Source organism: Mesoplodon mirus (assembly GCF_964341445.2).
Source record: "Mesoplodon mirus genome assembly, chromosome: 10".
In the NCBI taxonomy this organism is placed as follows: domain Eukaryota; kingdom Metazoa; phylum Chordata; class Mammalia; order Artiodactyla; family Ziphiidae; genus Mesoplodon; species Mesoplodon mirus.
In genome coordinates this window covers 97,164,194-97,180,226 of record NC_138986.1, presented here as the reverse complement: position 1 = coordinate 97,180,226, position 16,033 = coordinate 97,164,194, and the positions used below count along the sequence as shown (strand labels likewise).

General features: G+C 37.0%; 1 protein-coding gene across 9 annotated transcripts in view; it reads left to right on the top strand.

Annotated features, from left to right (window-relative positions):
* The window catches only part of IBTK (inhibitor of Bruton tyrosine kinase), a 187,490-nt gene that overhangs the window by 153,592 nt on the left and 17,865 nt on the right, over positions 1 to 16,033 (top strand). For all 9 annotated transcript variants that reach the window (XM_082633402.1, XM_082633397.1, XM_082633399.1 and 6 more), the window contains 5 exons: positions 414 to 526; positions 4,480 to 4,628; positions 6,034 to 6,197; positions 7,334 to 7,426; positions 7,974 to 8,117. In XM_082633402.1, coding sequence (XP_082489528.1) covers positions 414 to 526; positions 4,480 to 4,628; positions 6,034 to 6,197; positions 7,334 to 7,426; positions 7,974 to 8,117 — 663 coding nt within the window. The remainder of the gene's footprint in view (positions 1 to 413; positions 527 to 4,479; positions 4,629 to 6,033; positions 6,198 to 7,333; positions 7,427 to 7,973; positions 8,118 to 16,033) is intronic.

Genomic DNA, 16,033 nt, shown 5'->3' with positions numbered 1-16,033 from the left:
TAGTTCTTCTCCTGTTTCATCTGTAACTTAATTTTTTAAAAAAATTATTTAATTTATTTATTTTTGGCTGCGTTGGGTCTTTGTTGCTGCATGCGGGCTTTCTCTAGTTGCAGTGAGCGGGGGCTACTCTTTGTTGTGGTGCGTGGGCTTCTCATTGCGGTGGCTTCTCGTTGCAGAGCACGGGCTCTAGGTGTGCAGGCTCAGTAGTTGTGGCTCACGGGCTCTAGAGCACAGGCTCAGTAGTTGTGGCGCACGAGCTTAGTTGCTCTGCGGCATGTGGGATCTTCCCGGACCAGGGATCGAACCCATGTCCCCTGCATTGGCAGGTGGTGGATTCTTAACCACTGTGCCACAAGGGAAGCCCTGTAACTTAATTTTTTTAAAATGACTTTTATGTTTGCTTTTTTTCCTAGGGAAAGTGTGTTCAAGAAGACAAAAACGAAAGCAAAAAAGAAGCCACGTAGGCGGTCAGATAGTTCTGGAGGTTATAACCTTTCAGATATTATTCAGAGTCCACCATCTACAGGTTAGTGGAAAATATTTTAGGGTATATTTTCTGATCTAATCTTTCATGTCTCTGTTCCTTATCTAATTCATTTAACATGTATTAAATACAATTATGCCATCTGCTGGGGCTACAGAAATAGAAAATAGTCCTTGTCTTAGGGAGGCCACAGAAAATGATAATGCATTGTGATAAGTACTGTGATTGACGTTTGCTCTGTGATCACAGAAGGGGCACCCAAACTAGTCTGAGAAGATCAGGGCACATCTGTTAGAGGAAAGTGATACCTGAGCTGGATCTTGAAGAGTGCAGAGATTTAGCCAAGAAAAGGAGGCAGATTGACATGCTAAGAGAATGGGGCAGTGTGTTTCAAGCCTGGAGGAAGTAGAAAGACTGCATGTTTGTTGTGCATAGCTCAGCCATATCGGGTAGGTGCAGATAGGAGATAGGTTGGAGAGGGTCAGATTTTGGAGGGTGTTATATGCCAAACTAAGGAATTTGGACTTTAATCTGAAGGCTACAGTTAGCTATTGATGGATTTTTTAAGGCAGGGTGTGATTGGATAAGGTTTATGTTTTTAGAAAGACCACTCTGTCTAGAGGCATAGAGGGTTAGAGGTGGGCAAAACATGACAGAGATACTATTAACACGTGCATTCAGTTCATATATATCAGTGCTTCTAGTGAGATGCCACATGGGATTCCATTCATGCGTGTTAAGGAGGTTATAATCCAGTAGTAAAATACAACACATTTTATATCTAGGCATTATGTGAGCCTGTTTGAAAGTAAGGTTATATAGTTTTTCTAAAATTTTTTTCCCCAGTTTTTAACTTTGAAAATCTTTTAAGTTACTAAAAAGGTGAAAGAAAAATACCATGCACACCTGTGTACCCATTATCCAGATCTCTTGTTAACCTCTTACCACATCTGCTTTTTCTTGCAGGCTTTGTCTTGCATGCTCTGTTCCCTCATCCTCCAAACATTCTACACGCACACTTGTTTTTTTAACCTGATCCACTTGGAACTAAGCTGTAGACATGACATTTTCCCCTCAAGGTTAATATGAATCTCCTAAGCATAAGGGAGATACAACCCTTATTCTATACAACCACAATACCGTTATCCCATTGAAAGACAATTAACATTAATATTATCTAGAGCTGTAGTCTGTGCTCAGATTTCCCTAATTGTCCAAACATGTTTTTATAGCCTTTTCTGTTTTAACATTAAGAAAAAAAAATCTAATGTCGTATCAGGGTTGACACTGTCTTTGCTTATTAATGTCTTTTTAGTCTCTTAAGTAGAACAGCACCACCACACCTTTCTGTTTTGTTTTGTTTTGTATTGTTTTGTTTTGTTTTCAGAAGTTGAGGCCAGTGGTATTGTAGACTATCCCACATTCTGGATTCATCTGATTAGATCCAGATTAAATGACCTAAATTTTAACAGTTTCTTTAGATAAAAATTTGAAGTGTAACCAAAAGGGAATGGTAGCACAGCATGGCTTTCAGAAATAGTTGGTGTGTCTATAGACGTAACACAAACTGGTGCAGTTTCTATCAGCAGTGTTTTCACGGTCAGTCAGCCTTATACAGGCAACTTTGAAAAGTACCAATGAGGTATTTGACATGTTTGATAAATAACGTGAAGAATACTCATTTTAGATAACACACGAGATATTAAAAAAGAAAGCTAATATACCTAAATTGATTGATGAAGTACTGAAGATAGGTCTATAGGTCTTTCTCATTTGCTGCATATCCTGATTCCTATTTTAGGACCTTTTTTTTTTTTTTTTTGCGGTACGCGGGCCTCTCACTGCTGTGGCCTCTCCTGTTGCGGAGCACAGGCTCCGGACGCGCAGGCTCAGCAGCCATGGCTCACGGGCCCAGCCACTCCGCGGCATGTGGGATCTTCCCGAACCAGGGCACAAACCCGTCATGTCCCCTGCATCGGCAGGCGGACTCTCAACCACTGTGCCACCAGGGAAGCCCCCTAGGACCTTTTTAAAGTTTAAATTTTGTGATTTTGCATCCTCTGTGTTATATGAATTACCTGTAGTCCTTAGAAGGCGGCATAGGTGGATTGATGGCAGGATGAATAAATGGATAGACAGTCGTGGAGCTAGTGATTTTCCAAATACCTAAAAGATTTATGGAAAAAGCAGATATTTGGTTTGTTTTAAAGAATGTTATTGATAACACATGTGTTAAGAGTCTTAGCATTTCAGAGCTGGAAGAGACCTTAATAATGAATTAATTTACACCCCTTCCTTTAAACTTGAGGAAACAAGCTCAGAAAACTTTGAAGTGATTTCAGGTCGTAGCAGCCAGAGGTAGAATTTATTTTCTTGATTCCTGTTCGGTATTCTTCCTGCTACACTATTCCTTCTGTGGCCAAAGCAAAAAATGATTGAAAGGTTAAATTTAACTGGGAGCCAAAGTAACCTATTCTGGGAGAAAATCTGAGTATGAAGCTAATTTCATCAAGGACAGTTGTATGAAGGCTTAACGTTTGTTTGTGTTGATCCTTAAAGTTAGAAGTCATTCTGTGAAAATGTTTTTTTATCAAAGATAATTGTTGGCCACTTCAATCGTCTTCTTTATTTATTAGATTTGTTTCTAATTGACTTTTGGGAGCATCCCAGTATTAAATATACTCTCTTATATAAAAATATGCTACTCTTAAAAATATTTAAAACATTGTGGGGGAGAAAAGTTTGAATGTTATTCCAAATTATATTTTAGCAATAACAACAAAAAAGGCACATATCTTGTCAGTGATTTACTTTTTTTTTTTTTTTTAATTTATTTATTTTTGGCTGCGGTGGGTCTTCATTGCCACGCACAGGCTTTCTCTAGTTACGGTGAGCAGGGGCTACTCTTCCTTGAAGTGCGCTGGCTTCTCACTGCGATGGCTTCTCTTGTTGCAGAGCACGGGTTCTAGGCGCCTGGGCTTAAGAAGTTGTGGCTTGCGGGCTCTAGAGCACAGGCTCAGTAGTTGTGGTGCACGGGCTTAGTTGCTCCACAGCATGTGGGATCTTCCCAGACCAGGGATTGAACTCGTGTCCCCTGCATTGGCAGGCGGATTCTTAACCACTGCACCACCAGGGAAGCCCACAGTGATTTACATTTAAAGAAAACAACACTTACTGAATTTATGAGATATGTTTTATAATGTATTTATTTTGCCACTTTGTTTAGATTGTACTACATTTTAAATATGTGGAAATAAACACATGAACCTAAGCAAAAGTTTGTTTTTTTTTTTTTACTCTGTTTATACTTGAAATGACTGATTTGCTAATGAGCCAGGAAACCAGACTGTAGCAGGGAGACAGGTATTTAGCTTGCCTAAGAGAACAAATGGTATATACATTTCATAACAACTTATGCTTTAGGTGATAAGCTAATTGAAAATAGCTCTCAATTCACAGATATTTTGCAGAAGGGAAAACCCTCAAACAGGCCACAGTAGGCTTCAGCAAAGCCTCTGCTACCTGGACAGTCTGCTGGCTTAGATGAGTGGCAGAAAGGTTATAATGCTTCTCCCACACAGACTGGGACTAATCCCCCTTTGCATAGGTGCAGAGACAGATGAGAAAAGGAAAGGGGAGGAGTCTAGAGTTTATTAATTTTGTCTTGCTGTCTAATCTTTATGGGGGAAAAAATGTTCTGAGTCACTTTTTAAATTAGGTACCAAATAACTATCTTCCTCAGGTTTATTGCTTAATTGGTGTGTAATTAAAATGAATAAAACTGTTGTTTTAAAATTCTCCATTTCAGTTTTTCACCTCAACTGATTTCTTTCTTCAGTTGGCTTCAATTATTAAGACTTTAGTACAGTGACTATAATTTAAATGTTACTAAATCTGGATAAATGGACGCTTTTAGTTCTATTTGGTTCATTAAATGTAATACCTATATGTCTACTGTATATGTGTTTAAATATGAAAAATTTTTTACCTTTTAGGATTACTAAAGTCTGGTAAGACCAATTCTGTGGAATCTCTTCCAGAACTGTTGACATCAGACTCTGAAGGAAGCTATGCAGGAGTGGGTAGTCCTAGAGATTTACAGTCTCCTGATTTCACAACAGGATTTCATTCAGATAAGATTGAGGTTTGTCTTTGTTTATTAATGCACTATTTTCTTCAAATTTTAGTCTTATAGACAGTTTAGTTTTATTTTTACTCTAACTTTAAAACACTCTTCTGGCTGGTTTATAAGAAAATACAATTAATGACATAATATATGTAGTGTTAGTTTTCTCAAATTTGCCTAATATTTCTAGCTTTAAAGATTTTAATTGCAGTTTTGAGCCCTTTATGATGTTGTATTTCTAATCTTTCTGCAATAAAAGTAATGTTGATGTAAAGTATAGCAATACTGTATAGGCATATTGAAATATATATTCATAGCTAAATTACTTGAAATATATTTTGTGAAATGTCAGTTAACACCAGCTAAAAATTGTCATAGGAAAATGATTTTGAAAGTAAGCCTAATACCAAAATCTGTTTAGTGTCTTTCTGCCGCGGTGTGAACTGGAGCAATGCAATCTGGAATGGAGTTCTTCTCCTAGTCTAGCATAATTGACACTAAGCTGCTGAATTCCTAGGCTGGTCAACTCTGGGGGAGGCCATGTTTCAGACATCTCTTAACATTTAATTCTGTAGTTGTTAATCTACAGGGAAGGAGAGTGTGAAACTTACCGGATATAGAGTAATGTTTTTCTAACCTCTGTACATCCACAAGATATATTAGAACATCTAGAGATTTGTGGGACAGTAGAACATCGACCCTATCTTAAGAGTCTTCTAGGCCTCAAGGATTGATGGAAAACAAAGTTTTATCATAAAAAGTTTTTTATGTAAGGTAGAAGTTTGGGGGAAATTCATATTACACTTAGGTTGGCCTGGAAGACAGTTGAGGTTTAAAAGAAGGTTGAAGGCATACTGTGAATGTTTGGCAATAGTAGAAGAATCTGTCCTGGCAGTGATTTCAGTAACTTCCTTGACCTATTGTAATAGCAATAGTTTTAGGGGCCCTTTTGAAGTGTCAATATTATTTGGCTTTAATTGTATTCAGAGTCCTTTAATTACATTCAGAGTGAATTGTATGACATTTATATCAGACCTTCATTTTGTTTCATGTTAAAGTCATGGATGTTAATTTTAAAGTTACTGTTTCATATCTTATTTGAACAACTTATATTTATTAACATTTCTGTTTAATGCTCAGGTAAATAAGAACTTGATATGCAAACTTATGTCCCTAAAAATTATTCCCAAAGCTCTTAATAATTGGGTTATAGCCACTGATATGGTTTGAGAATTGATCAAGATACTAAACTGTAGAAGAACTGAATTGAAAATACTAGATAATTATTGCTGTAAGCTTTTACTCTTTAATATAGTTTAACCAGTATTTACTGAGTACCAACTATGTGTTAGCTACTGTGCTAGGGGTACCTGCTATTACTCACTTTTTAACTTTTTTTTTTCTTTTTTTTTTTTACCTCCAGGGGAAAATTAAATCCTATGTTAATGGTACACCTCCTACACATTTTAGGGAAGATTTAAAACCATGGGAAAAATCACCAGTACTTAAAATATCTGCTCCACAGCCCATTCCCAGTAACAGAATTGATACTACGAGCTCTTCCAGTTGGGTTTCTGGCTCTTTCAGGTAGGATTTTTATTTTGTTCTGTACTTGTTAGTCTGAGAAATATCATTTATTTTTAGTCAAGTGAAACTTTTTAATGAAGTACATTTAAAAAATTAATATAAATTTCTAATATACAGAAAATTACCTAAATGCATACAAATTACCAGCTAAAGTGCATACAAATTACTAACCAGCTAAAATAGGCTCTTTTTTCCAGACAGAATTTAGTTGCCTTTGCAGTGTCATCAGGGAATACTTAGTAAAATACTCTGTAACACACACACACACACACACACACACACACACACACACACACACACACAGTGACCCCCCCCCCACACACACACAGTGACTTGATATCAGCTTCTTTTTCTCTTTTAATGGATAGTGTATATTAGTAAAAACTCCCACTCAGGAAGACCATTTTGTCATTTGTAGGCTTACTATATCTTCTTTTTTTGCACATTAAAGTGTATTTAAGATCTCACAAAATGTGTTGTTACAATTAATTTTCAGAGGCTATTCATTTAATGTTATGCTGTAGTTTTAACCTATATTCTATCCATATTTTTTTACTTAGAAAAGTCAGTTTTTAAAACTGAAGGAATAAGTACAATTAACATACAGTATTCTTTCAAAGAGCTAATTGAGCTTATGCTTCATCTTTTTTACCTAGTATGGTTTATAATAGGCTAAGACTGTTAATTGACTTACCAATTATATTGTCATCTGGGCCATTTGTGTAATTATTTTGAAATATGCTGTATTTTGCACAGTTGGAATAAAGATGATGATGTCCCGGTTTATGCTGCTTCATGATCTAAAGATAGTTCAGAAAGTAGACACCTTTTTTCCTAAGTAAACATATTTGTGGGAACACCTGGAAGCATCTTCTAATCACTAATGTTAGACTATTTTATTAAACATGTATCTCTTAACATTATGACTTCCAATGCATTTTATTATTATGTATGTATATATAAAAGTAGCTTTCATTCAAAATATCCTTTTTGAAGTTGGCCACAGCTGACAAAATAGACCTAAATTATCCTCTCATTAATGATGTTATATATAATTTACAGTTTCAGTAATGTTTGGGTGCTGGACTTCATGAATAAATGAATGGGTTGTAAAGTAACTTTTATATGTCTTTTAGTCCTGTAAGCCCTCCTGTTATGGATCTCAGAACCATCATGCAAATAGAAGAAAGTAGACAAAAATGTGGAGCTACACCAAAGACAAATTTGGGGTTGGTTACAAAATCATGTAAAAGGAAAGACCATGTTGTGTTATAGTTCTGCCCTAAAGAACTGGAAAGACCTACTGGACCTTTCCTATTATTTTTCTGCATTTGATGTTAAAGTTAGTTGTAAGCTCTTTTCTAGGTAATTTGGCCTCCATAACATTATTTCTTAAATATATGCTGAAGACTGAGTTGGGTTGATAGTCTAGCTCTTGTGGAATACAGTATTACATGTCAGAAATTTGCCTCTAAAATGATCTGTTTCTGTTACAAGTGTGATGCAAGTGTATTAGGAGGGCTCCCATGTAGCTATTACTTGATTCTTGATAGTATAAACTAATTACATATATTGCCACTGTTGAAACTTGTGGTCATTTTGATCTAGTAATAGTAAAATCCCATCAGATAAACACAGAGCAATATAATTACCAGTAACCTTTGTTGAGCAGAAATTAATGTTAATTGGTTTAATTTCTAGCAAAATTATTTCTTATGGAATTAAAGTTTCTCAGAAGCGGTGAAACTGATCGGTTTAATTTAACTTAATTTCTAGAAAAATGATTTCTCATGGAGTTAAACTGTCTCAGAAGCAACGAAAAATGATTGCAATGACTACCAAAGATAATAATTCAGGAATGAATAGCATGGAAACAGCTTTGAGTGCTCCTTCAAAAACCCCCAAACCAACGAATGCATGGTATGCTCTAATTTTATTAAAATAAGCTTTGTACATTAGCTTTTAAGGTAGTTCTTGGCTTTGGGTGTTTTCTTTTTTTCCTTCCTGTCTTTTCAAATATTTCATTCCTGTCTTTGCTTTCAAGTTAAAAATTGGACCTTGGGAAATACTTTATTTTTTTGTTTGTTTTGAGAAGTGCATCATGATTTTTGAATTTTTTTCATATGTGTAGATAAAATTTCTTCTTGGTATTTTAATGTTTATTGCTAAGGCAGTTTAAGGGAACATTCTGATTTTTTCATTTTTTATAAAACATGTATATCATAGAGAAGTTTGATAAAAGCAAACAGCTTTCTTTTAGCACCCTAATTTCTTTGTATATTCCTTGTATGCATCATGAATATCTTTAACTTTTTATAATCATAGCGTGTCATTGTCACTTTTAAGCAGGGCTGTTTACTTAACATTGTGTTATATAACTTTTCTCAATTAGAATTTACCCATAATGCAACATTAATAGGAATAATCTCCAAAGAGGTCAGATAGCAATTTTGACATATGAAAAATAGGTTGTACTTCTGCTCCCGTCCCATCCTCCCTTTTTTTGGTAACTAATATCATAATAATTGGAAATCAATTTTAGGAGAAAAAATACATGGATAGTATGAAGGGCAGGAAAGATCAGTAGAACCTTGTTGTTCTCACAAGCGTTGAAGAGGGTATTAGAGACTACTCTTGGTTTGGGGGAATCCCTTCATTACTTCTAATGCCACTTTTTTCTATTTGTAAGAGGCAATATTTTTCCCATTAAAATGTAAATTGTTTTGAAGAGAGTGGCAACTCATTTTACTTTGATTGCCACCAATAGGACTAAATATCAGACCTACTAGTAAATCTAAAACATGATCACAGAAAAAGAAAACAAGAGGTGAGAAAACCCAAGTGAAAGAGAAAAGAGAGTAAAACTTGAGGGAATGGGTTTAGTAGAATTTTTTTTTTTTTTTTTAATTTTTGGCTGTTTTGGGTCTTCGTTTCTGTGCGAGGGCTTTCTCCAGTTGCAGCGAGCGGGGGCCACTCTTCATCGCGGTGCGCAGGCCTCTCACTGTCGCGGCCTCTCCCGTTGTGGAGGCTCAGTAGTTGTGGCTCACGGGCTTAGTTGCTCCGCGGCATGTGGGATCTTCCAGGACCAGGGCTCGAACCTGTGTCCCCTGCATTGGCAGGCAGATTCTTAACCACTGCGCCACCAGGGAAGCCCAAGTAGAATGTTTTAATTCATTGGTATTTGTTGTGCACCTTCTCTACATGAAAGGCACTGTTCTAGTTTCTGATGATAAGGCAATATATACAAAACTGATTAAATCACTGCCTCTGTAGGGTTTATGGAGTAGCTGTTACAATATATTTTTTAATATAAATTTATTTTATTTATTTACTTTAAATATATTTTTGGCTGTGTTGCGTCTTCATTGCTGCGCCCAGGCTTTCTCTAGTTGTGGTGAGCAGGGGCTACTCTTTGTTGTGGTGTGTGGGCTTCTCATTGCGGTGGCTTCTCTTGTTGCGGAGCACGGGCTCTAGGTGCACGGGCTTCAGTAGTTGTGGCATGCGGGCTCGGTAGTTGTGGCTCTCGGGCTCTAGAGCGCAGGCTCAATAGTTGTGGTGCACGGGCTTAGTTGTTCCGCGGCATGTGGGATCCTCCTGGACCAGGGCTCGAACCTGTGTCCCCTGCATTGGCAGGCAGATTCTTAACCACTGTGCCACCAGGGAAGTCCCCTGTTACAATATTGAGTTATGTTTTCCCTAAACAAAAGTATGGAAAAGACCAAAAAAAAAAAAGTTCTTTGGGGGCTTCCCTGGTGGCGCAGTGGTTGAGAATCTGCCTGCTAATGCAGGGGACACGGGTTCGAGCCCTGGTCTGGGAGGATCCCACATGCCACGGAGCAACTAGGCCCGTGAGCCACAACTACTGAGCCTGCGCGTCTGGAGCCTGTGCTCTGCAACAAGAGAGGCCGCCATAGTGAGAGGCCCGTGCACCGTGATGAAGAGTGGCCCCCGCTTGCCACAACTGGAGAAAGCCCTCGCACAGAAACGAAGACACAACACAGCAAAAAAAAAAAATAATTAATTTAAAAAAAAAAAAAAGTTCTTTGATTAGCTCTCAAGATACTAAATATGTCGCAATTTGAGAGAATTAGCTAAGCACATGAGGAAGCTTTGGGCTTATTAGTAAATACAGTTTTAGCCCTGCCATCAACCAGTTTCCTTATTTAAACATAAAAAGTAAACGAACAAAAGAAGGAACAAAACAATGATCACTCAAGTTAGGAAATCCAACTACTGGACAAATACTCTTGGTTTAGCATCTATTTCAAACATAGGAGTTCTTTCCAGCCCCAATAAAATAATTCTTTAAATCAAAACACATAGTTTAAAATATTTAATAGTATGGTAATACTTCAAGGCTTCTTATCATGAAAGATAGCAGTTGCCTGCCCTGCCCCAAACTTTCTCTTTTATGACTGGTTAATTAAGATTCACAACAGAGTCATATTGTGAGGATGATTTTATTTCCTTTTTTTACACTCTTCTGTTTTTTCCCTAGAATAACTAATTCTGTCAGTTTTCCTGTACTGCCTAGGTACTCATCACTAATTTTCCCCCCAAAACTCTCTAAAACCTACCTCTCTCTCTCTCCATTATGATGAAACATACCAGGTAATTTATTACTTTTGTTTTTTATTGGAGGCATCTCTCTCTCTCTTTTTTTTTTTTTTTTTTTTTTTTTTTTGCGGTACGCGGGCCTCTCACTGTTGTGGCCTCTCCCGTTGCAGAGCACAGGCCCCGGACGCACAGGCTCAGCGGCCATGGCTCACGGGCCCAGCCGCTCTGCGGCACGTGGGATCTTCCTGGACCGGGGCACAAACCCTTGTCCCCTGCATCGGCAGGCGGGCTCTCTTATATCTTTGAAAATGTTTTTATTCTCACCATTCTTGACTGGTAGATTGGAACAGAATTCTGAGTTGCAAATCATTTGTAGAGTTCCTTTTTCTTATTGCTGTTGTGAAGTCTAATGCCATTCTAATTCCTTACTCCTACTATGTTTACCAGTTTCCTCCCTCTCCCCTCCTCCCTTTTTCTTTTCTTTTTTTTTTAAAATTAATTAATTTGGCTGCATTGTGTCTTAGTTGCGGCATGCAGGTTCCTCTTTGCGGCGCCTGGGCTCTCTAGCTGTGGCACAGGCTCCGGAGCACGTGGGCTCAGTTGCCCCGGGGCATGTGGAAATCTTAGTTACCCAACCAGGGATCCAACCCGCGTCCCCTGCATTGGAAGGAGGACTCTTAAACCACTGGACCACCAGGGAAGTCCCCCCTTTCCCTTTTTCTTTATCTCTAGCGTTCTAAAATTTCAGAGTGATGTGCCTTGACGTGGGTTCTTTTTTTATAGATTATGCTGGGTACTTTGATGGGCTCTTTTAATTGGGAAAAGCATGTCTTTAAGTTCTAGGAACATCTTGTATTCTATTTGATACTTTGTTCTGTACTGTTTTCTCTAGAAATCACATTAGTTGGATATGGCTCTTCCTGGATTTCCCTAATTTTCTTACTTTTGCTCTTCTAATGTTCATATAATTATCTTCCTATTCTAAATACTTTCTGGAACATTTCCCAGACTTTATCTTACAACCCTTCTACTGAATGTTTTTTTTTTTTTTTTTTTTTTTTTGCTGTACGCGGGCCTCTCACTGCTGTGGCCTCTCCCGTTGCGGAGCACAGGCTCCGGACACACAGGCTCCGCGGCCATGGCTCGCGGGCCCAGCCGCTCCGCGGCATGTGGGATCTTCTGGGATCAGGGCATGAACCCGTGTCCCCTGCATCGGCAGGCGGACTCTCAACCACTGCGCCACCAGGGAAGCCCCTACTGAATGTTTTAATTACTAAAATCTTTAATTGCCAAGAGCTCTTTCTTATTTGCCAATAGTGCCCTTTTATTAGTATCCTGTTCAATATTCAACTGTTAAAGATACCTGTACTCTATAAACTTTTTCACTCTTTAATATATATCCAACAGAAATATATGTATGTGTGCACCAGGCAAATGTATCAGAATATTTTTATCATCCTTATTTGTAAAAGCCAAAAACTAAACAACCTAAATGTCTATAGCAGTAAATGGATAAATTATAGTTTATTAGTATAGTAGAGTACTATATAATGATGAAAATGAATTAGGACTAAATACAACTGTGTGAATGAATCTCATCAATGTAATATTGAGCAAGAGAAGCCAATCAGAAAAAAAAACCTATATGATTCCATTTATAAAAGTTAAAAATAGTCATTGATTTACATTGATGTGTATTCACTCTTTTTTCATGTATGTTTTCGTTATGTTTTGTCTTATTTGGTGGATTGTTTAAGTCCTGGTTGGAACCTGTGTGCCCGTGTGGGACAGGTTGACTGATGGTTGCGACTGCAGGGTGACCCAGCGGTGCCCTTAGAGGACCCCCGCACCACTGTCTCTGTGTTTTTTCTCCTTGGTCTGTCAGTTTCTCTAAGGAGAAGCCTTTTAATTTTTGTATTTGGTTGCCAGCTTTCTGGAAGCTGATCAGGGTGAGGCAGTTAGGCCTGGGACTGAGGTTCTCACAGTTTGGTCTAGATTCTCACATATCTCATCATTTAGTATACAGATTTTAAACACAGCAGTTTAGTCCTACCTGCCTCTGTATACTGGTGATTTTCAATCAAATCCTCCTCCTACCAAGGTGAAGGAAGTACAGTCATCTGACCACGTGGAGATGTGGGGGGGGGCATCTGGCATTCTCTGCCACTCCACAAGTAAACCTTGAGCCAGTATTCCTGTTTTCATCTGCATGGCTACTTCGGGATTTGATACTTAAGATGTCTCCAACGTAGGAGACTTTTCAGGGTTCCGAGCTTCACACTCTACCCCCACTCCACTTGATGACAGGTTTTCTTTATCTCCACTACATCAAGGTTCATTCTGGCCCTGTTCTGTCCTCCAATAGTGTATTATTACTTTTAGTTTGCCATTGTCTTAATGCCTTATTCTTTTGCCTGTGTGGGTTTATGTCTTTCTGATTATTCTCTTGTTCATTCAACATGGGATTTTAGAGGAAAGGATTAGAGTAATCATTTATCTGAAACTTCAGACTTTGATTTTCAGGTTTAGGAAAAAATTTTCCCTAGCCATCATTAGCAATATGAACTCAGACTCCTACGTTGAAGAGACTGTCTAAATTTCAAAAGAAATATATTATGGCATATTAAGGAGAATTCTAGGAACGTGGGGGGAAGAATGCTATAAAATTTGGCCAAAAATATAATCAGGGTATTTTTCTTTGAAAAGTAATTTGGTGACTGAATTATAAGTGATGTTTATTATATATTTAGTTGATGAAAATGCGACTGGAAAATCTAAATACAAACAAATGAATAATGGATCTTATGTATTTTACGGAACCAAAGAAATTTATCTAACTGACCAATTATAGGTAATTTATTCTGAATTTTTATGAAAGTGAGAGATATCTGAGTTGTCATAAAATCAATCATTTATACCCTTTTTATCACTTTATGAGACCAAATTTTTGGTATCTGAAGGATCTTTTAAAGTTCATTTCTGCTTAATTCTTCTGAATTTATGTACTGTTTGAGTTATTAAATAAATAGTGGGCTGAGTTAACTTAGTAGAATATATGTATGTAACATATGTCAATAAATGTATATAATTATACATATATAAGTATATATGTATATAATATATGCATATAAATTAATGACAGGGATCAGAAAACATTTGTTAGAACTTTTTTTTTTAATATTTATATTTATTTATTTGGCTGTGCCGGGTCTTAGTTGTGGCTTGCGGGCTGCTTAGTTGTGACATGCGAACTCTTAGTTGTGGCATGCATGCATGTGGGATCTAGTTCCCTGACCAGGGATTGAACCCGGGCTCCCTGCATTGGGAGCATGGAGTCTTAACCACTGCACCACCAGGGAAGTCCCTTGTTAGAACTTTTAAGAACATATTTATGTAAAATGGTTGATGTTTGGTATTCTTGAATTATGATGTATATTTAGTATAAATGGAAATAGTCATTTTTAGGTTGTTGAATTTTCTTTCTTGAATTCTTAGAAGGCTGCAGGTTTAGTATATCACTTCATTTTTAATCAGTTACACATAGGTTGTAAATATATGTGGTATATGCTTAAAGAAATAAAATAGTAATAGATTTGTTTTCCTGAGAATATCTCTTGTAAATATTGGTTTATAGAAAGTTGGTAGAATTTAAACTTTGCCCAGCTTTGAAAAGAGTAGAAAATTCATCTGAAATTAGCATTTTAATCTGATTTACAGATTGTATTTATGGACTATATTCATTACTGTAGTGATTTATCTTTTTTAAATTCTTCTCAAAGGGACATCTTCATCCTGATGAATCGTCTAATGTGATTTTATTTATTTATTTATTAGAAGGTGTTTTTATACTGTGTTTATCTTAATAATGAGGTTAATGTGCCGTTCATTAGCAAATCACACATTAGCCCTCTAAGTTTGCTTCTGGTCGTGGTAAGGAATTTTACTTAGTTTGTTCATACATTCACGCACCTTGTGTCAGCGTTAAATATGAAAGATAACTGGTTTTTGCATTACAGTGAAGTTCTAACCAGTTGACTTTTAAATCTAATGTGAAAACGCCAAGTGTACATGGGAGTTGGTCACTTTTCATCATCCTTTATTTTACTTGGAGAAATAATACAACATTTCTCACCAGTCATCTTGAGTGGAAGAATGCACAATCTTTGTGGCCTGGCTTGATGTATGAATGTAAATTCTCCAAATTCCATTTAGAGCTAACCTATAAATTATAAACTAATTTCAATTATTTAACTTTTTAGAGCTAGAAATTTTATTCATTAAAGCAAAAATTTCACGGCTGCTTTAGTTGAGGAACAAAATCTTGATTAATTTTTTTATGTGGCTACAGATGCTTCTTCATTAAGTTTCTGTGGCTGCTAAAATGGAAAAGAGCCAGAACCTTTGATTTAGGAAAGTAAAATCGTTGGAAATCAAACACTGTTTCAAAGTATGGCATGATCAGTGGAAAGAATAACAGAGCTCATTTAAAGAAGTCTGCATAAGACATCTTATAGGTAACCACTGTGCATGGTTCATGAACACGTGAGTTTAAGATGTCTTGTAAGCATTGTTACCTGTATTTATTCTTAAGGAGACGTTATCCTAAGTAGCCATTAAAGAAATAAAAATTTTTAGTGTGTATATTATTTACCACATCTAGAAGTTCCCAAATTACCACTAAGATGAATCTGACACCGTGTGGTTCTTACACAGATCATTGTGAAGTTTCTGTATTTAGAGACATGAACTACTTACAGAAGACATTCAGCGGATTTCTTGGGCAGAGTATTCGCCAGCAGTGTTCCCTAATGACTAATGAGACACTGTACTTTCCACCGTAGTTACATTGTTTGCCAGTAGAAACCTTCAGGTATGTGTGTTTTCGGGAGCAGAAAGGAGTTGGTAAGGAAACGGAGAGTGGTTCTTTGTATTTAATTTTTCAGTGTTCTGCATATGTATGTGCTTTGGAGAAAATTATGTGGTAAAGTCAGGTAAGCTCCTTTTGAAGAAATATCTTTCACGTGAATACTGTAGTAGGTCATGTTTCTGGTAAATCTGTAAAGAAAATTTCCCTTCTATGATTTAAGATTTTACATAGGGTAAATGGTTTTTAAATGTGGACACAGTAGTAGAGTACAGTGATCTTGATATGGTGATCTTATAGTGATCTCCTGGGTTCTGGAGGGAGCCTTGCCTGAGCTTGACATTGTGAATCTGTTACCTGGTAGCAGTGTGAATTCAGATAAGTTATTTAATCTTTCTCTGTCAGATCAGTTATT